This window comes from Monodon monoceros, unplaced genomic scaffold, assembly GCF_005190385.1.
Source record: "Monodon monoceros isolate NGI ecotype Baffin Bay Population unplaced genomic scaffold, NGI_Narwhal_1 Super_Scaffold_7, whole genome shotgun sequence".
Taxonomy (NCBI): domain Eukaryota; kingdom Metazoa; phylum Chordata; class Mammalia; order Artiodactyla; family Monodontidae; genus Monodon; species Monodon monoceros.
The window spans coordinates 55,870,436-55,892,608 of NW_021703784.1; the positions used below are offsets into that span (position 1 = coordinate 55,870,436).

At 38.5% G+C, this 22,173-nt stretch overlaps 1 protein-coding gene across 2 annotated transcripts in view; it reads right to left on the bottom strand.

The window, feature by feature from the left end:
* Positions 1–2,478: 2,478 nt before the first annotated feature.
* POLD3 (DNA polymerase delta 3, accessory subunit) overlaps positions 2,479–22,173 on the bottom strand; it is a 41,401-nt gene continuing 21,706 nt past the window's right edge. Inside the window, exons 7-13 of one of the 2 annotated variants that reach the window (XR_003791556.1) lie at positions 21,497–21,569; positions 18,318–18,483; positions 15,904–16,007; positions 10,199–10,311; positions 8,999–9,077; positions 4,419–4,698; positions 2,479–3,328 (exon numbers count right to left, since the gene is read on the bottom strand). Coding sequence is in view for 1 of the 2 variants with exons in the window: in XM_029209307.1 (XP_029065140.1) it covers positions 4,496–4,698; positions 8,999–9,077; positions 10,199–10,311; positions 15,904–16,007; positions 18,318–18,483; positions 21,497–21,569 (738 nt within the window). In the remaining variant the exon portion in view is untranslated. Of the gene's footprint in view, positions 4,699–8,998; positions 9,078–10,198; positions 10,312–15,903; positions 16,008–18,317; positions 18,484–21,496; positions 21,570–22,173 lie in introns of both variants that reach the window. The other variant, XM_029209307.1, reaches the window with a different exon arrangement.

Consider the following 22,173-nt stretch of genomic DNA (forward strand, 5'->3'; position numbering starts at 1 on the left):
AAATTTTCGCCCATTATGATTATCCAGGTTCTCTTCTGAATTAAGTCCCTCTTACCACTCATCTAAGCATCATCTCAGTTGCTATCTAACGCTATTTAGTGTGCCTGTCCTCCACTCCATAATGATAGCCTCTGAGCTCTTGCAATCCCTCAAGTACCTTATCCAGGACTAAACATAACTAGTATTCAACAACTGTTTGACCCTCTGGATTTGAATGACCCAAAGTAGATGCTAAACAATGTGGTTTTTCCATTCTTCAAGAGCAGTTCAATAAACGACATAAAAACCTTGAGAAAGAAAGCCTTAAAAGACTGAAAAAAAAAGAAGTTATAGAAGGACTGTGAAGAACTTTGAATATTAAAAAAAAAAAGAGGGGGAGAAGCCAAAGTGAAGCCTCAAGAAACAAGGAGTCTGGCAAAAGCAAATGAGAAAAAAGGGGAGAGGTGGCGGAGGAGCCACATGATATTTAGGGTTTGAAATGAGGGGGAATTCTAGAGTTAAGGTGGGTTTGGATCAGAAGCCTTCCCAAGTTTCTCAGGCTAAAGAGCCTGGGTGGCAATCTGTGGGTGGCCCACACTTAAGAACACAAAAAAACTGGACACAGATACAAATGGTGAGAAGTGTCATGCAGCAGGGAGTGGCAAGAGTCCATCCTAAATGCAGTCATTTGGGTACAACGTGCCCTTCAGAGAGGGCATAGTGACAGCATGGGCTAATTTCCAGAGCCGCCAGGGTAATAACTCAAAAAGCAATACTGCCTTCTCACAACAAAACGAGGCAGCCCCAGAATGTTTTGTGGTGGTAAAAAGCTGCATTACAGCATACTGAGATCCCGGAACCAATGAAAGGAGACAAGTTTACCAAAACGAGTCTTGACACAGAGTACGTTTCTGGCAAATACATTATTATGCACTCACTCTACTCAGGTCCTGGAGCAACTATTTCGTTTCCTTATATGGCCCTTCTCTTCAGCTCTCTCCTGTATAATAACTAATGTCTTCTTAGAGAAACAAAGAAAAGGAATAGAACTGTTCCACTCGTCCTCCTCCGTTTTTTTTCAGGGAAATGAGTAGAGGCTCATATCATTGAGAGTGTCAGAGAAGAACTACCAGTTTTTGAAATCACTTTTAAAAAACTGAAATCATTTCTGCTAGAGAAAGCTGCTTTGATGGGGGGAGGCAAGGGAAAATACTGCAACTACCTACCCTGACTGCCAGAATTAAGCAGTCTTACTTTAACCAGAACATTTTTCTTTAATTCCATTAGAACTTTAATTTGAATACTACTAGAACTAAGATACGATGGGCAAGCATGGGTAGAAACACTCCCTATATGGCACACAAAGTCAAAGAAAATGCCAGCTGTCACGCTGAAATAAAAATCAACTTCTAATGTTACTCCTCTTCTTAAAATTCTTTGATTGGCCCTCATAGTCTTCGAATAAAATCCAAGCTCCTTAGCAGGACCCCAACTTCACTTCCCAATATATTTCCCTCCCTATTCCCAAATTCTGATAGTCCATTTCTCCCCAAAAGTCACGTTCCTCTACCTGGAAAATCCTTTCCATTCCTCTTTGCTTGGTAAAATCCTACTCATCCTTCAGAAAAACTGCTTGGCTTTCTCTCCTTCAGGAAGATGTCCTCAACACCCCCCCCTCCTATGAGCTCTCTGAGGACCCTGCGCTTATTTATCATTGCACTCACCATGTGATGCTATGATTTCACTTTACTTTCTTGTCCCTTCCACTAGTTCCTGAGGACAAGTGCCAAATTCTAGGATTCTACCTTCTAGTGCTCAGGACAGAAGCGTGACATATAGGAGATACACAATAAATGTTTTAATGAATAGTAAATATAGCCGTCTACGAATCTCACTTTCTCTCAATAAGAAAATATACTCTCTAAAACCTTTCATAAAGTAAGGTAACTATCTTCCCTCTTTGACCACACTGACAGCCAGAATGAATATTTTGAAAGAGTGTAACATCTGGGTCATATCCTTGATAACATTTCAGGAAGTTCGTGGCTGACTGCATCATTTATGACATCAAGGAGGAAGCCATCATTTGCAGAGCACCTACGTGTGCCGAATTTATTCTGTATACACATTACTTCACTCTTGGTGGCCCATGGTAACTTGTTTGAGCTCTATTTTGATAAAGAATCTGAGGCTTAGAAATCTGCCCAAGGTCACAGAGCCAGCAAGTGGTGAAGCCAGACTAACACAATGTGCAAGATCAGGACTAGATTTTCTTCTAAAGGAACTAAAAAATGAGGTTGGCTGAATCTAAGATTTCCCACAGGACTGAAAAAATGATGAAGACAGCAAATAACTTGTCCATCTCAGACTATGGGTATGCAGTTTTAACAATATAAACTGAAAACCAGCCTTGTTCCTGTTCAGAGTTTAAATAACTGCATACACTGTTGCCATCCTGTCAAGTAACAGATTCATCAGACAATCAGTTTGAAGCACTGTTTTAAAACAACTTCTCAAATTTATTTAACTCATGTGGATAACATGGTAGAGTTTCTTTTTTTTTACAAAAAGGAAACAGCCAGCACTTACTACTCAATAAGCCTTGCAGACGGCTCAGAGTGTAGGCAGCATACTGGGCACAGTGACCACAGGATTTGCATTATGCTTGCAAAGACAGAACTCCACGAGCACCAGAGTTTTCCAATTCAAAATGTGATTTAATTAGAGATCCCAGCATGATAATTTTTTTTTAAAAGGCTGGATTGTTGCTTTTTTTTTTCTTTAATTTTCCATTTCTATTTAGAAAAATGACTAGAGGCAATGGCGAAAATAACCATTTAAAAGGGATTCCTCTCCAGAAGTTTTTTGTAAAGTTAAATCCAGCCTTTCCACCCTTCTCTCCATCCTTTTACATTTTAAAAAGAAAGGAGTTTGGAATGTGTCAACCTTTACTCAGCTTGCTGCACAAAGCCTCAGCCTTCTCAAGTTGTAGACGAAATGCAATGCTGGGACTAATCTCCCAAACCTCTGGTTTTAATCAAGTCCATGGGGTGCCTGGCTGGAGGGCCCTGGGTGACAGTTGCTAAAGAAGCTCCTATTAATCTAAGGTCAGTCACAATCCTAACCTTAAACAGTAGATGGCTGACTGCATCACTTACGACATACACCAGGCGAAGGCAGAAGGAGCAAGAAGCAAGTCAGACGTCCCTCGTCTGTTAAGTCATGAGTCACTCCAGCAGCTGAGCCTGTGTTCCTTTCCCCAGAGCTCACTGTGCAAGGTCACCGCCACACCACCTCCATCCCCTGAGCTCACTGTCCAGCCATAAAGGAAGGTGCTTCCAAGTTATCACTGGAATAAATGATTTTCCATAAGTAACAAATGAAAATGTTTAGATCTACCAATGACTCAGTCTCTCCATCTCTTCTTGGGGAGCCTGTACTTCTAAGCATGTGAGGAAGTTAAAAATACAGAGGAGCAGCATCAATAGACAATGTGCTTTACCTCTTCCTCATTACCTTCCTGGAAAATTGCTGTTTCTAACATTCAGTTTCCTTGAAAAGGAGAAATTTTACTTAACTGTTGTACATTGCATGTAAGAAGGGACTTCTCTTTTTAGCCTTCATTTCACTGTATGGGTTTCCCTCTCTAGGTACTGAGAGTGCGAAAGGGAGAGACAGGAGGAGACAAAAATCACAAAGTGTAGTATAAAGCACAGCCTGTGTCAGCAACATGACAAGTCCTCTAATGTCATCAATGTTGACTCTAAGTAATTTCTGGTGGGGTTGAATACATCATTACATTTCTATTTGTGCTCTGCCTGAGGCTTTTCCCTAACCACTAATTGCGAATAAAGGGCTCGAGAGTAAGAGCTTTTGTGAAAGGGCTAGAACACAAGTAATGTGCTGGTCTGTGGCCAGGTGTCAGTGTACTTCATAACGGAGGAAAAGAGGATTACCGGGAGATTTTTGTTTCAGCCTTTAGTCCAACCAAGATTTAAAAGACTTACAGAAAATGCTTCACACAAAAGTGTGGTAGTGGGGAAGGGAGGATGGGGAAGTGGTAAACACATCCAGTAAAATTCAGGCATAAAAGAATACCCACACAAGTCCACAAAATACAAAAGAACAAGGAGGATCACTTCCTGAGCCATAAATGGATGGATAAGGGCACAGGGTAGGTAGGGCACAGTGGATTAGCCACTATCGGCTTCAGTGATAATTCTGAAACCTGTTCCAATTTATTTTTGGAATGAATTCTTCTCCTGGACAGGTCAAAATTGTGCTTAAAAAATGTTGGAAGATAACAGCTTTTGAAATATTCTTTTGCCTCTTGCTTCCAGGTGATTTCCTTTTTGTTGAAAACCAGAAGCTGTATAAACCTCACAGGATGGAAAAACAGTCTTTTGATAAAGATGAGGTGAGGTACTGGATGAACTTACACAGTAAGTGAGAGTCTGTATGTCTTGGTCTTGTCCCTTGACCACTCCACATCTCTGGACCTAACAGAGATGGCAGTTCACTTCCTCTGGAAGAAGCCAGTAATGGACACTTGTCTATTGGCTTTGCCCAGAGCAGCAGTTCCTTTCTTTGGGCCCTTTCGTTCCTCTTTGGGTTCCTTTTTCAGAGTCATGGTGGGAGGCCTATGTACAGAGGAAGTCTTCATCTTAAGCTCTTCTTCACTATCTGTGCAGGATTCACTCTCGTAGACCTTTTCAGTTACTGGAAGAATAAAGAAAAAAATGGGATATGAGTGGGTTGAGTCATTTAGAACACAGCTCTCGAGAGAGAATGAGATGTCTGGTTCACTCCAATCCCCTCAGACCCACTGACCAAGGGAGGTGTGCTCACTGACCATCGCAGCTCAATCCCGCTGGGAGATCAGAACCCGCCTCAGGGAGGAAGCGGTATTTTGAGCTCACACAGCCTCTAGCTGGGGCTCAAAATCAACATTCACCCTTACTCCGTCACTGCTATGCCCCATGCCTTTAAGTGGGCCCTTATCATGTGGTTGCCCAAATCCTGCATTTGGGCCTTGGTCTATGCTTAGCTAACTTGTTGAGCTCTTCATCAGAACTGTCTGCATCTCAAACACCTACTTCTACCTCCATGCTTTGACTGACTTCTTCAGTCTCACCTCCCTGACCCACAGTGCCTGCCATTTCCATCACTGGTTTTCCTGGTCTTAAGCTCTGCTCTACCAGCCAGTCCCCATCCTACCTAGCCAGACTCATTGCCATGGACCCTCCTGGCTAGTCCTATCCTGATGTCACCCACTATGAACTGGAGATTAGCTACTCAACTATTCAGTCCTTGGTTCTCAGTGACCCAGGATTTAGTAATGGTCTATATCATGAAGAATGACTATCTCAAGCAAACTTGGTCAGATGACAAACTTGATAGTTTTAAGGAAGGACAACGATAAAATGAGAAAAAGTTCCCAGTGTTTTTACTCCCTGTCAGCCAAGGGTGTATTGCGTCTTTTCTCCTACCAATAAAATTCACTGATCCCTCCCCACTGGAAACTTTAAAAAAAAATTATACCAGTGAGGAGTCACTATAAGGAACCCCCAAAGGGCACAGGCACAGACAATCGCTTCCAACAATGATGTCCCAGAACTGATGAGGGTCTCTTCAATACTACTGCAGTGCACACACCAACTGCAAGAAACAGTACAATGCCACCCTCCTGTGACTTTAGAGAGATGCAGCAGCTGTACAGTCAACGTCATCTAAATCCTTTCTCAGCAAATGATGGAAAAAGGAAAACACCTTTTCTTAGCTGAATAGAGTAACCTAATATGCATAATATTCAAATGAGTAAAGTGAAAGGTATTTTTTCCCATTAACATACAATGATAGTTTTAAGCTCTCGATTATTGATCATTTCTTTCTAATAAAACATATCCGACGAACTGTTCCAGAGGCATAGGCTTTGGAATCAAATACACCTGTGTTCTAATACCTAGTCTGTCACTTACATAGTCTCTAATTTTAATGTGTATCAGAATTACCTGAAGGCTCATTTAAACACGTATGGCTGGGCTTTATTTCCAGAGTTTTAGATTCAATAGGTCTGGGGTGGATCCAAGAATTTGCTTTTCTAACATGTTCCCAGGTGATGCTGATATGCTGCTGGTCTGGGGACCACACCTTGAGAATCACCATTCTTTGCTCCCCTGTAAAAGGTGATATGCTGCCCTACGAAATGTACAAATACACCCAGTAATCTTTGGCAAGCACTCTTCAGTGCTATATTTTCCTCTTGCAATGGGCCACGCTGGAGGTCAACTGGCTATAACCAGTGGAGTACTCCTTCACCTTATTCATCTATTCTTATTAAGGTTGCATAATCAACAGTCCCCTCCCTAAGAGTTCCTAGGATTTGTCATTACTTTCAACAGCCTAGAAGTCACTTTGGCTGACCCCTGTCAACTAAGAGGCTAAAAAAACACTAGTAAGCTTTAAATATACACTAAGCGTTCTTGAAGATCTTAAGGCTCCACAGACCAGAGGCATTAGAATCTCCCATGAGCTTATTAGAAACACAGAATCTCAAGTCCTAACCCAGGCCTACTGAATCAGAATTTGAATTTTGTCAAGATCTTCAAGTAATGCATCTACTCAACAAAGTTTAAGAAATGTTGCTCTAAGATACTTCAGGAATTTCCATGGTATACCTGTTAGTTCAACAATTATGATCCCAGAACATCATCTCCATCCTGATGCAACTTCAAAAGCATTATATAACTGGATTTTAGAACAAAATTATGAGCTGTTATTTACTCAATATCTCAAATTAGGGAATTCTAAAGAGCCACCTACAGATATAGAAAAGACAAGACTTGCTCCTCCATAAGCTATATTATGTATTCAAATGGTGGCACGTCTGTAATATTAAACTTCAGCATCAATTAGCTCATTATTTCATGACTAACCACTGGTTGTCTCATTGCCGATTCTGTGCAATGCACTGCTTGAGGGAGTTAAAAACCAGTCAGGGCAGCACCAACAGAATTTCTTAAGCAGAACACTTTGTATATACCTTAAGGGCTAAAAGGAGCATTTCTATATTCAAAGCTGTGGCTACTTCAAACTACAGAACAAAGGAGATTTCAACTTAAAAATACAGGACCTTTATTTTAGCTGAACAACACGCCACTTTTCTGGGCTGCCATAAAAACAGGCCCAGTTTGCATGGGTAGAAGAATTCTTTTCCACTCAACTGTTTTGCTCTTAGAAATCCACCCTGTCCAGAAGTCCACCCCAAATTTATCTCAGGGGCCCAACTCCCCAGTCCCTGTAGTAAACTCACAGAAAGGGAAAGATCAGCTTTTTAAGCCCACAGACCAACTCCCATCCAGCACAGGACAGGAGAAGCCCCCTGTGCTGGTACATTTGGAACAGTCTGAGCAGAGAGAGGAAAGCAGAACTCCTTTATTGGTTACAGGAGCCAAGATTCATTAGGTTGACCTTGGACTAAAAACCTTAAAAAAAAATGTGCTATGCGAGCAGTTTTCATTGTTGCATCCAAGGCTCTTAATAGTCCTGTCTGGAGACAGGAGTACAAAAAAGTTCACATCCCATACCTGGCCAAAATTTGAGTACTATGTTTTGAACAAAGCAATAGGTAATTAACCCCAAATTCCCAATGAACTCCCATAAAGATATTTTTGACACTTTTCTTTTGGGGTAGCAGGAGGGAAAAACTGGCACTGATGCTTTTGTCCTCTTAAGTTTAAAAGAAAAAAGAATAAAAAATTCAACAGTAAATATGTAAATTACCATTAACAGTCAAACCAAGAGGCTTGAAATTCATTACTAGAAGACTAAAAGCAAAAAACAAACAAAACAAAAAAAGACCAAAATCCAGAATTCATAGGCACAAGAAAGTATTCACTGAAAAGACAGAAATTTCCTGTGTAAGGAATTTTATTCCCAATCACATGCTACAATTAAAATGGCAGAGGCCTTTTCAGATGAGTGGGAGGTGGGGAATGGGAGAGGGCTCGAGACTGATGAAAGGTCTTCACTAGTTTTAACAACCACATTGCCTAGGGAAAGTTGATTCTTCAGAGTCTATCAATCTTTTTAAGACAAAAATTTGAACCAGAAAAGGAAAATCAAGAAAGGGAAAAAATACTTCTCTAGGAGAGCCAGCGTGTGGCAGGTGCCACAGGAAAGGAGAAATGACAATTCTCGGCTATCTCACTAACAAGCGGTTGAAGAGCCTAAACCCACAACTTTTTACAAACACAAAAGACAGTACCAGGATCTGAACATCTCATCGGGCCTCAAGTGCTAAATCTTAAAAGCCCCACAGAAGTCAGCCAATCGTGGTAGAACAAGCTAAAACATGGCTGAAGAATCAAGCAATGACTTGAGGCCTGAATTCTAATTTCCCTCTAGGCCTCCATAAAAAGCACATGCTTTTACCTAACATGGCTTACAAGCAGGAAACATAAAGGAAGTGATTTGGAAGAGTCAGACCCCTCTAAAGAACAAATGGGACAAAACACAAAGAAGACTCTTGACACTCTCTTCAGAGTCTAGTCTTCTATAGGAGCTTCTTTTCCACTGTTCAAATGTATAAAACAAACATTCAAAAAAAACCCAAATGTTTCTCAATGTCTATGATTTAAAACTGGTATTGTGGTTTCCATCTTGAAAGTGTTTTTTAAATATATTACTTCACATGAATCTTCACAACAATCCCACATGTAGGCAAAATGGTATTTTCCCTCCACTCCACAGATCAAGAAACTCCCCACCAGAGATGATGTGACCTTTATGCAAGATCTCAAGCATATTACCCAAACAGAAACCCAGGTATTCTGACTTTAGTTGTAGTGTTCCCTATATTCCACTACTCAAAGTGTGGGCCACAGGAAAGCAGCCCAGCACCACCTGGGAATGAATCATGTGCATATTAAAGTCTGAGGCACCCTGCTCTGTAAGGGATTAAGGTGCTCTCCATGGTAATAACTCTATCTCTGGATTTGGAGTCAAAAAATTTTCTTACCTATGCAGCCCTCCTCGTCCACAAAGGCTTTAGATTTTAGCACACGTTTTCGTTTTCTTTTGTTTTCTCCACTTGAGCCCTAAAAGATCATAGGAAGATCAGAGGATACAACATTAAATTGACCAATCAAGCTATAGAGGAAAGTAACAAAAGTTTTTTACTCTATAACAATCACCCTCCAATATTCTATGACGATAAAAAGTTAAACAAGTTATCTACAAATTTCCCTTTAGGGGATCAGCCCAACCACAGACAAGTTACGCTCATTGATACTTCATTGTGAGAAGAAAAGTAGCATGTTGCGCAAAGAACTGTGTTCATTCAGTCAACAAACTTTTGTTGGGTAGTGCAGGCGTCAAGGTTAAAAAGACCAATAGGACAAGGGCCTTAGTGGAGGAGAGAGACAAAGAAAACAGACCATTGCAATCCACTGCGGTAAGGGCTTTAATGGAAGGCCACAACAGATACTATGGAAGCACTCAGGGAAGGCCTCTAAACCAGACCAGAGGTCTCCACGGCATCCACCCTTGCTGTGGATACCTGCTAGTTCAATCTTGACACTGCAACATTACAACTGTCTAATTTAGTATCAAAAGGTATTACTTATACCAACTTCCTTTTCTTTCCACTGGTCTTCCACCCCATTTTCTCTTCAGCTAATGAGGAAATCAGTGCAAAATTTAAATGAGTCTTAACACAATGAATTAAGGAAAACTAATATTCATAAAGGAAAAAAACCACCCATCTTCTCAGTCCTTCATTATCTACACTAACAGAAGCAGACAAGAGCCAGATGAAGATCATTGAAAACTGTATTTCCCCATTTGCAGCCCTTTTCTGGAAGAGCAACAAATCTGCATAAGTTGTTTGTTCTACTCTGTCTTTCACACACTCTGCTGCAAGACTTCACTTTGCACAATGCCAACAGGAGTTGGGTGGCACAGCTGCCCTAAAGCTGAAGGGAATGAAAAACAAAAGAGCTCCCAGGATTGACTTTGGCCACATTCCTGAGACGACACCTTATGGCTGAACTCCCTCTTCAGGTGAGAAGAGAGGGAATGCCTATTCTGCACTACCTATAGGAGAGCAGGACGAGACAGGAGCCGATTACTGACATCTGTGAAGTGTACAGCAGCGAACTAACGTAGCAGAGTAGTTTTATCCTTGGGCGATAAAGGACACATCCCAGTAAAGTTGTACCTTGACAGAAGGAGGCTCTGGCTCAGTCTTCGGCACTGGTTCAGGAGATGAAGAAGCAGGAGGAGGTGGGGATGGTGACTCAGCTTCATGAGCCCCAGGAGAGTCTGGTATGACTGAAATAAGGAAACAAGCTTAGATAAGAGAACTACAGCAGTGTCTGGTACAATGCCTTCTCCACTGGCTCTCTAAACTTCCATGTCCAACAAAGGGTATTTTGCAAGCAGTAATTCAAGACAACCAAGGACTCTGCAATTATATAACTATAAATATCTTTAAAATACATATTTTATTAATTTTCATACAAAGAGAATCAAAGAATCAAGAATTATTAGAGCTGGAATATAACTTAGAGATCATCTTAGCTAAGCTTCTACTTTTATAGATAAGTCAAAGTATGAAGTTGTTTTATAAATATCCACTGATCAAAAAATATATATATCCACTGATCATCTACCATGTGTCATGTATTTCACTTACATTATTTTACTTTATCCTCACAACAAACCTAAGAGACTAATACTATTATTCATACATTAGAGTTGAGTAAACAGAGGTTCAGAGAGGTTAGTTAACTTGTCAGGGGCACAGAGCTTGGAACTGAGGCAGGAAGTTTTAGACCCCAGTCAGTCTGATTCCATAGCCTTACTATTCCAACTATCCCACGCTACCTTACCACTCAGGGCCAGACATTTTCTCTTAAGATCAAGTAAGTGGAGAGAATCCTCAGATTATACCAAATGAGAGTACCTTTCATCTGAAGAGCTACAAATCCATTACAAATATATTTAAAATACACTGACGCATCCACATTTCTTATGCTTATGTCACTAAAATTATATTGAGGCAGAATGCTTGACTAAGGCAGACAGACATGGATTCTAGCATATGAATGTGGGCAAGTTGTAAAATAAATCTCTTTGAACTTCAGTTGTATAAAACAGAAATAATAGTTAACAGTGATTTTGTGACTGTGGTCTGAGGATTATTTGCCATCACTTGAGATGTATGTTAGACTGAAATTTTCCAGCTGATATTAAGAGCATAAACTGGGGGGTGGGGAAATCATCTTTGACACAATGATCACAATTACAGCTCTAACAACTAGGACTTGTTTGTTAATATGTGTTTGGGAACTACTTTTCACTTGCCTCACTGATGAGGCTTATGTTGCTACACTGAGATTAGCAGGAAAGAATATTTTAAGGAGAGAAATATTGCTATGGAAGTGGTACCACCTGAAATGACAGTACCACCAGAGGGATCCCATCATTTCTGAATAGTTCCAGAAATAGTATAAGGCCCATAAGAGAGGAAGTGAAAATCCTCAGCTGACCTATTGCTTAATTACCACAAAGAAATTGCTGGTCAAGGGACTGGGTAAGCTGCTTAGCCTCACCTGCTCCCTGAATCTCCTGGCTGTATTCAAATTCTTAGCACAAGTCTTGGATCTGAAATTCTCCTAACCGATTAGGTCAGTGTTAAAAATTATGACAGTGGAGGGTTCAAGGCCAAATGACCTAAAGAGGTGAAGCAGAACAACAGCCAGAAAGAAACAATAAATTATACACTTCAAGTATGAAATGGGCCCCAAAACTTTATAAGCTCTAGGAAATAAAAACATAAAAGGAAAGTGGTCCAGCTATTAACCAGCTCTGGGAGGCTAGAACATGATGGGAGCTCAAGGAAGCAAAAGTCCAGTCAAACCACAGAACCAAGCACACGTTTTTCTGAAGGTATAGCTATTAAGAAAGCTGTGTCACAATGTGTTACAGTGGTGGGAGTGAAGTTTATGTGGTGAGGATGCCAAAAAAAGGGAATTTTGAGTACTCTCAGTAATAAGTTTAAGAGTTCTTACTCTATTTCCAGTTCTGTAACAAGTTGACTTAACCAAGGAAAACACAATCCCAGTGGCACCCTCTAAGACCCCTCTCACTGCACTGTATGGACTGTTTATCTACACTTCACCTTCAGACTCTAAGCTCCACACAGGCAGAGGCACCATGATTTCCCTAGCACTGAATATACAGTAATAATTTCTTTTAAATAAAGGAAAAGAATCATTTTCTGAACTAAGTTTGGGATGATGGGCTTCTAGGTCAAGGAAGATTCAGCATATACCTCCTTCTCCCTTCCACACACCCCCAAAGAGAAACATTATAACGATAATAAAGGAAAGAAATGTTGTAACCCTCTCATAATGGGGAAGAGAACACCAGAGGAGCCAAGAGCTCTTAATGAATAAGAAATTTCAACAAATCCCTGGAAGATGGAAGGCAGATGGGAAAAAGTTGACAAGGGAAGCATCAGTCAATTAGGTGAGTCTGATAGGAGAGGTTACTATATATTATAAAACTTGTATTTTATCTGATTTTTGAAATTGTGTACATGTATTACTTTGTTTAAAAAATTTTTTTTAAACAAAATATTTTAAGAAAGGAAGGACAGGGAAAGCAACTGGAATTTTCTGGGCTTTACAAACATTAATCATTCATTTTCATAATAACCCTACAAAATCACTGTTACTATTTCTGTTTTATATTGATACAACTGAGGCTCAAAGAGACTTTTTAAAAACTTGCCCACATTCATATGCTAGAATCCATGTCTGTCTACTTTAGTCTTTATTACCAAGCCAAGCATTCTCCCTCAATATATTTTTAGTGACATAACCATAAGGAATGAAACATCACTCACCCCAGGAAAGCAACCTTTGTTGGGGCAGCATAAGAGCTGTGGTAAAACTAATTGCAGGGATCCAGTAATGTAACCACTGTTTATCAGAGAGTTTTCTGGAAGAGACAGGTAACTAGGATTCCTGAAAATCATTCATAGCTTCCTTTAACCTTTAAAAAAGGGGCGGTGGGTCATTTGCTTAACATTCTCTATAAGCAATTTGCAAGGACTGAAAATGGTAGCAAGGGCTGAAACATACCATTTAAAACTTTTTCCCAGCAATATAGATAGTACTCTTAATGTTGTTTCTCTCTGGGTCTGGTCTTTTCTTGCTTTACAAAGGGAGTATGTACAATAGAACTGCTAAAGGTGCTTATGACTCTGCCAGGGAGAAAGAGAAAGGAACAGTCCCTTGGGTAGAGTTAAGGATATGAAGTTGACGGGAATTTTCTGAGAGAAGGTACTTTCAAGCGTGTTTATTACCATTAAACGCTTACTGAATTTCAATAGGAAAAGTGGGGTGAATAATAAGAAAACTGACTCTATGTTAAGCACTGTCCCAGCACTTTTGACGCAGCATCTTATTTAATGTTCATAAAAGGCCGGCACAGTTTGTGATAACATCCCTATATGAGAGACGAGAAAACAGGAATTGATTAAGTTAAGTAATCTGCCTAAAGTCACATGGTCAGTGGTAAAGGTTAAGATTTAAACCCAGGTCTGTCTAACTGCAAAGTCTCTGCCATTTCCTCCACTCCTGCTGCTCATGTACTAACTTCCAGCTGAAGACAGCATATTGAACTAATAGTGTAACAGAAATAAAACAATAATAGGTTAGAGACTGTATGAATGTTTAAAATGAAATCCCACTGGCTTTGAGACAAAGAAGAAATTTAGGAATAAAATGGCAAAGGTTTATAAATTTAGTCAGATGCCAAAAATTATCTTTGCCAGAAAAAAAAATCTGAAAGCCTCTGCTTTATATCATCTGCTATTATAGGTTGTCCACCTCTTTCACATTTCTTCTCCCTTCCAAACTAAATAACCCCACTCATATTTCTAATCACTTAAGGGTATTATTTTTGTGAGCTAAGGATCAGAACTACACAGAATATTTCAGAAATATGTAAAGAGTGTTCAATCAACCACAGTAATTCCTTGACTTAGAGCTGACTCCTTCACTAATACTAGAGTATCTAGTTTACTTTTTTAATGTACATTAGGATGATGGCTTCAAAGACTTTTTTTAGAATCTTCTTCAAGTTCTTTTCCTGGTTGGAATTTAGGGAAAACTGTTCCAATTAGCACACATTCCTAAGTTACTTGCTAAGTTATTTTCCTGTGTGTCTGCATAGATTTGCCTCTATTTCCTTCAACTCTTAACCAGTCAGAATGTTCCTTGATGGTTGTTTCATCACACACTTGGGAAAATCTTCCTTTCTGTAGTCTTGGTTAAAGCATTTTGATAAATGACATGGAATGAGTATATAGCAACTGCTCCACTGGGATGCTCACAATACCCTATCCCTATCCATTCCACAGTCAATGGAAACCCTAAATCCATGGAATAGTCAAAGATGTACCTCTGCCATAGACATATTCAACTTTCTTGTACAATTTCTTATGTATTGCATTTCTTTTGCATTACTGTCACCTGTATATATAATTTGTTTTTTCACTCACTTGAGCTAATAACCCCCACTTTTGGGGAGCCTCTGTTACCATTTTCTGTGCTTCTTAAAGTAGTTTCTGGTAAGAGTAGAGTCTAACAAGTTTAGCTTTGTCCTTCAACAGCATAGCAGGTTCCTTTTTTTGCATTCATTATTCTTTAATCTCTTTTTAGTGTCAGTTTTTTGCTTTTGTCTACCTTTATATGATGCTGAATCCCTTTGGATGATAGTTCCCCTGGCCATTACCAAAAATGTTTTATACTCATTAGGCCATGAATTCATGGAGAATCAATCACAGCAGCTCAAGCTTTTCACCACTGGTTCTCAAACCAGGCTTTTCAGGATCGAAGTCATCTGGCATACCAGTCCAACCCAGGTATTGTTCTCTTTGGTCTCCTCCTTTTTCTGTACACATTCATTTACACATTTTGGGAAGGATACTTGATACTGGCTCTTAAAATAACTGATATTCTTTTAAAAGGCACATTAATTTTTCAGGCAAAACTCTCACCCTTATTCTGTTCGCTTATTGTACAACAGTGTCTACAACTTAAAACTGGAAGGGTTCACAGTGTCATTCCCTCTCAACAATGACCATACAGATTCTTCATCTTAGCATGGTTTTACTTATGTGGTACAAAACACCACCAACACCCCGATGCCTACAATATCACCCATTTTATAAGATTCACATGAAGGTACCCAAAGGAAGAGCTCCATTTTATTTTTTAAAAAAGAAAACGTCCTTGTTAATAAATGTAATAATCCTTATTCTCTTTCCCTTTGTGTTTGCTACTTTGACAAATTACCATAAGATTATGGTTCTTGTCAAAAGGTTAAAGTAGGTTTTAAACAGAAATAGGTACACTGTGTCTCTCAGTGCTAGGATTACTATTGTCACTGTAACCCATAATAAGTAACTTTTTAGCTCCTTGAGCCTAAAATCATCATAATAAGAACTGACTCTTCTGTGGACTGAATGTTTGTGTTCCCTCAAAATTTATATATTGAAGCCCTAATCCCCAATGTGATAGAAGTAGGAGGCGGACCTTTGGGAGATAATTAAGTCTCGAGGATAGGGCCCTCATGAATGAGATTAGAGACACAAGAAAGATGATTTCTCTCTTTGCCACAGAGGATACAGCAAGAAGGTGTCTGTCTACAAATGAGGAAGAGAGCTCTCACCAGGAACTGAATCAGCAGGCACCTTGATTTTGGACTTCTTAGCCTTCAGAACTGAGAGGAATAAATTCCTGTTGTTTAAGCCTCTCAGTCTATGGTATTTTTTGTTATAGCATCCCAAATTGACTGAGACAATCCCACTAGCCAAAAATTAAAATTAAAAAAATTAGCAATGCCCACCTTCATCTTCACTGCTATCAGACTCAGGAAGTTTGATTCTTCTCCTCTTTTTCTTCATGTTTTCAGTTTCTTTTGTCTCATCATCAGATACCTCCACTTGCTTCCTGTTGCCGTTCAGGAATAATTTAAGCATGTTACACAAAATAAAAATATAAGTATTCATGTGCTACTGTCAGCCTTGCTTCATAACTCATGATCTTAATTTCAGAGGGTAGAAAGTAAGAGTCGTAATAGACCCATAAGGATACTCTGCTAACTGACCACAGCTAGGTCACTTCATGGGGTAAACAGAATAAAAACTTTCTCTAGCTCTCTAAAGACCACTGTAAGCTACTTACCAGGTTATTGAAAAATTTTCCAAATTCCTTCTTACTTCCCCTACTGGCCTTTCAATCATTCAACAAGCATTAAATAAGCAGCTACTACCTACATAAAGGCTTTTTGCTAAACGCTCAGATGCAAAGATCAAGAAAATACCGTTGTTCTCAAGAAGCTCTGGCAGGAAAAATGGGTATAAATACCACTAACTATAAAATACAATGTGATAAATTTTACTGGACAAATAACCTAGATCCATCTTGACATTATTTAGCTCCTCTGTCTGGATACTCCACCACACTATTCATTCAATCAACAATAATTTATCAAGGGCCTAGTGTGTGTTATAGACACAAATAAGTACAAGACATAGTTTTTACCTTCAATCTTATTTCTTATGTAACTAAATATCAACTTATTTTTCTACCTTAAGCTAGAAAAATAACAAATTAAACACAAAATAAGCAGAAGGAAATAATAAAGAGCAGAAATCAATGAAATAGAAAATGTTAAAAGGTAAAAGTTATTTTTCAAGAAAAGATTAATAAAATTAGTAAGACTTTTACAAGACTGATAATGAGAAAAGTATACATTACCAATGTTAGGAATGAATGAAGAAATCTATAGTGATACCTACAGATTCCATAGATACTCAAAGAATAAGGCTATATATATTATAAAAATTTTTATGCCAATAAACTCAACAACTCAGATGAAATTCCTTTAAAAACACATTCAAAATTGACCCCAACAGAATAAGAATATTTGAATAGCTCTATTTAAAGAAATCAAATTCATAATAAAAATTTTCCCACAAAGTAAACTCCAAGCCTGGGTCCACTGGTGAATTTTATCAAACTTTTAAGAAAGCAACAATACATACCTTACACAAACTCTTTTGGAAAACAGAGGAGGAGGAAACTCCTCTCAACTGATTGTATGAAATGGGCATAACTTTGATACTGAAATCTGACAAAGACATTACCAGCCAAGAAATTAACTGATTATAGCCCCCATAAATATAGATGCAAAGAATTCTTAACAAAACATTAACAAATCAAATCTAGCAATATATAAAAAGGATAATACATCATGACCAAGTGGGGTTTATCTCAAGAATGCAAGGCTGGTTTAACATTTGAAAACCAGTCAGTGTAATCCACCACATTAACAGAAACACCATACGATGCAGAAAAAGTATCTGTCAAAATTCAACACCTATTCATAAAACATTTCAGCAAACTAGGAATAGAAAAGACTTCCTGAATCTGGTAAAGGGCATCTACTAAAAACATACAGTTAATGTCCTACTTGGTGGTGAAATCCTGAATGCATTCCTGGCAATAACCATCAACAGCGAGTGTCGTACCCATGGTTAGAAACATTTTAATCCATCCCTATCACATGTTCCTAGGAGGTGAGGCCCACTGGACAGAGAGCTCTGACCCTCTGAAACGTCAGCATTTTGTTGATGTTTTCTAATAGCGTAGCCCCAATCTTGCCACAAAAGTCAAGTATGTCTAGGCCTATCAGTGCTGACAGTGTCCTTTAGAATTTCTTTCAACAGACTAGCTCCTACCAACTATGAGGTAGTGTCTCAAATTCCTGGATTCATTTTTAACAGCTTGTGTGCTTTTTATTTTCTTTTCTAATTACATTTTACCACTTGAAAAATAAACTCATTGATATAAAAAGAAAACAAAGAACTTTTTCTCTTAAATTTCACTGGAAACAGTAACCCCTCATTTGGCAATCTGAGGTGAAAAACAGACACAGAGACATACAATCAGGCACGCTTATGCCATGTCCACAAATATAAAATGAAGTAAAGGAGAAGACAATCAATTTAAACGCAATGGGGCCCAAAAAACTGGCTTTGGGCTCTAAATCATCTGAACTGGCTGATTCAAGTTCTGCTTCACTAGACAAGCTATGGAGCTTCTCTCTTCATTTTGGTTATGCAGCTGTAGCCCTAAGGCTATCCCTAGTAGGATTTAGTGCTCAGCTGAAAACTGCCTGCTTGTCAATAAGCCCAAAAAGACCTTCTCACCCCCAGCAGAGACACTCTTCCCCCACAAGTAACAAAATTTTCCTACCTTTTTTTTTCCTTCTGCTGCATCTTAACAGGCTCTGCTTTTTTGCTAGATTTCTTCAGGCCCACAGGGGCTGCCAGCTTTGGTTCAGTGACAGACAGTGGAGGTTGCTCCACTTTTTTTTCTTCTTTCACTGCTTGTTCTGAATCCAAACTGACTTTAATTTTATCTGTAAATAAAGTATAGCAGATGACATATAACCCCATCGTGCAATATTAATCTATCATTCCTTTGACAGTTTACTAAGTGCCAGGTAATGTATTAGGCACAGGGGCTAAAGGGATAAAAAACAGTCCCTGTCCTAACAGAGCTCATGGTCTAGTCAGAGAACATTTCTCCTTTCCAACTACCACTCTAGCTATAACTGTTTTCATTTCTGCCTCCTGCTAATCCCTCATTATATCACAGCCCCCAAGCCAAATGACAGTAAACGTAGCACTTAGAAAAAAATGAATACAACTTTATGAAGTACCAACATTCTCATTTGTTAGATGAGGAAATTAAGAGTCAGAGGGATTAAAAGATGTTTCCCAAGAGTATGCAGCTTATGAATTCTGAAAACAGAAAAGCATCTCCTTTGTATACGCAAAAAAATATGAAACACCTTTTTAAGCAAAGAATGAAAACAGATGATGACTTTTTAATTTTGTCACCAATCATTTTTTGAAATATATAAAGCATTAAGGTTTTTGTTACTGAAACAGAATTCATATCATAAAATTTACCCTTTTCAAGTGTACAATTCAGTGGTTTTTAATTGCAACACCACCATCCAACTTTAGAACATTTCATCACCCCTAAAAGAAACCCTGTACCCATTAGCCATCACTCTCCAACTCATCCCTTAACAACCACTAATATACTTTCTGTCTCTATAGATTTGCCTATTCTGAACATTTTGTGTAAATGGAATCATATAACATGTGGCCTTCTGTGTTTGGCTTCATTTATTTTGCATAACGTTTCAAGGTTCATCCATGTTGTAGCATGTATCAGTATTTCATTCCTTTTCATGGCTGAAAAATATTCCATCATATGGATATATCACATATCATTTAACCATTCATCACATGATAGACCTTCTTGGTTATTATGAATAATGCTGCTATGAACATTTGTACAAGTATTTGTGTGGACACACAGTTTTAATTCACTTGAGTAGATACCTAGGAGTGGAAGTGCTGGGTAAATACGTTTAATTTTTTGAAGCACTGCCACACTGTTTTCAAAGTGAGCACATCATTTTACATTCCCTACAGCAATGTATGAGGGTTCAATTTCTCCACATTCTTGCTAACACTTGTTATTGTCTGGCATCTAGTTTTAAATGGTTCAAATACCAACAATCAACTCTTCATCCAGCTCTCAAGCTTCATTTTCATTGCACTGATCTTGTCATGTGTCAAATACAATAAAAACATTCATAATTTTACTCTAAACATTAAGCCTTGAAAAAAACATCTGTTAAATAAATCAGCTTTGTAAGCCATTCTTTTAATTAAGTGAATATTTCATTCCTTTATTTTATCCAGGTTTCCCCCCTCCATCTGTTACATTCTATCAGAATATCCTGTTACTCTCTGCCTAGCTATTACAATCATTAAGTATTTTATTTTTTCTGTATTTATTTGTCTTTCTATTCCAGTAGAATATAAGGGCCATGAGGACATTTTCTGCATTGTATCACTAGTGCATAATAGTGCCAAGCATGTAGTAGGTGCTCAATAAATATTTGCTAAATAAACACATGAATAAATAAATGTATACTTCTGTTTGACTTTTACAATTTGCAGTCATATTTTATGTATTTTAGAAATAATAGTAATTTTAAAATTCACTGGCTTTTAAGGTTACAAACATATTAAAAACAACAACAAATAAACATGTGGGCCCCATCAAAGTTGCCAAGAAACCACACAATCTGATTGGGTATAGTGGACTAGCACCAGCCGTGCAGGCCAGTGACATTAGCATGACATATTTTCATAGAAGTAGGGAGCCCTCCTTATGCACTGTGCCTGCAGTAATACAATCATGCCTCCCAATAACCTGAAAGTAGCAAATTTTCAATATTTTTTCAGAACATAAAAATGTTCTCTGATAGCATTTTTTTTTTGTGCAAGCCAAATTTTTTTTTTTAATTTTTATTTATTTATTTATGGCTGTGTGGGTCTTCGTTTCTGTGCGAGGGCTTTCTCTAGTTGTGGCAAGTGGGGGCCACTTTTCATCGCAGTGCGCAGGCCTCTCACTATCGCGGCCTCTCTTGCTGCGGAGCACAGGCTCCAGACGCGCAGGCTCAGTAATTGTGGCTCACGGGCCCAGTTGCTCCGTGGGATGTGTGATCTTCCCAGACCAGGGCTCGAACCCGTGTCCCCTGCATTGGCAGGCAGATTCTCAACCACTGCGCCACCAGGGAAGCCCTCTGATAGCTTTTATGGCTAATAAAAAAAACTATTACCCCAATCTGTCCCCTAACTACCATTTTGACCATCACAGAAAAGCAGATTTCTGACTAATTTTACTTGCATAGGCATGTAACAAAACTGCTTCCCACAAAATCTTTGTAAAGTGCTATGCTCCAAGAAGTGTGCCATAATTATCCTGCAACTCCTGCATTGTTCCTGGTATTCTGGCCACATATCCCCGGGGGATGTGTACTTGATATGAGAAGTACAAAAATATGTAGTTATCGGTTCTTTCTATATGAAAAAAACCTCATATATATATATATATTTTTTTTTACATCTTTATTGGAGTATAATTGCTTTACAATGGTTAAATATATTTTTTTAAATAAAGGAGATTTGCTTTCTCATAAAGTAAATATTTATAAATGGCCATTATAAATAAACTTCTCTTTTATTTTAAACACCCATTTTCAAGAACACTATAAAACAAATATTTAATTCTCTTTTCAAGGCAGGAAGTAAAAATAGAAATAAGTAAACTACCCTCCAGGATATCTCGACTGAACCCAGCTCACCCATAAAATCTATTGTTCCAGCTGGGTATATTCATCAACATATAGATCTGTATACTACAAGTTTATGTTAGGATGCGGGAATGCCACATGGTAGTGTGTTAGATAGGTTAAAAACTGGACAAGGTGGCTTTCACCTCAGATATAATGTTATTATATTAACATTCATATATTAGTCAAAGGAAGGTAAGAACATGCTTACTCATAGCAGCTTTTCCAAAAAAATTGCTTATCGCATTCCCTTTCCCTGTTGGCTTGTTGCCTACCGAAGATGCCTAAAAGCATAGAAAAACAAAACACACATGATTTTTTTTTTCTAATGTTTAGGCTGTTCTTCAAGTAGCAGTCAAAAAATCTCTTCAATAGAAAAGCACACTCTCATGATCATACAGTCTCTATATTATTATGCCAAAACGTGTAGGCACTAGATATAAGAACAAATCCAGACCAGACTGTATTTGGTGTTAATCGCCAAAGCTTAGTTTTCCCCGGTTTTTATAAAATTATTATTTATGAATATGTCTAAACTTCTTTAGAGTACATTTAAAAACTACTTAGTTTGACAGAATTAAAACACATCAGAGGCAACATGGTACAAAATGGGGAAAAACCTCCAAAACATTACATTTGTAATCATCCTAATTGGAATGCTAAATGCTGATTCCACCACGTAATAGCAATATGACATCCAAATTACTTAGCAAGATGATAATGATAATGTCTCCCTCACAGAAGCGATAAGAGGATTGAAGCAAAGACCAAACTATTGGCACTCAGTAGGAGTCCTATAATTGTCAGTGCTTTCCCTCTCCCTCTCCTCTCCTTTCCCAAAGTGGAAGCTTTAAAATGACAATAATGGCAATAATTATGCTTTTCTAG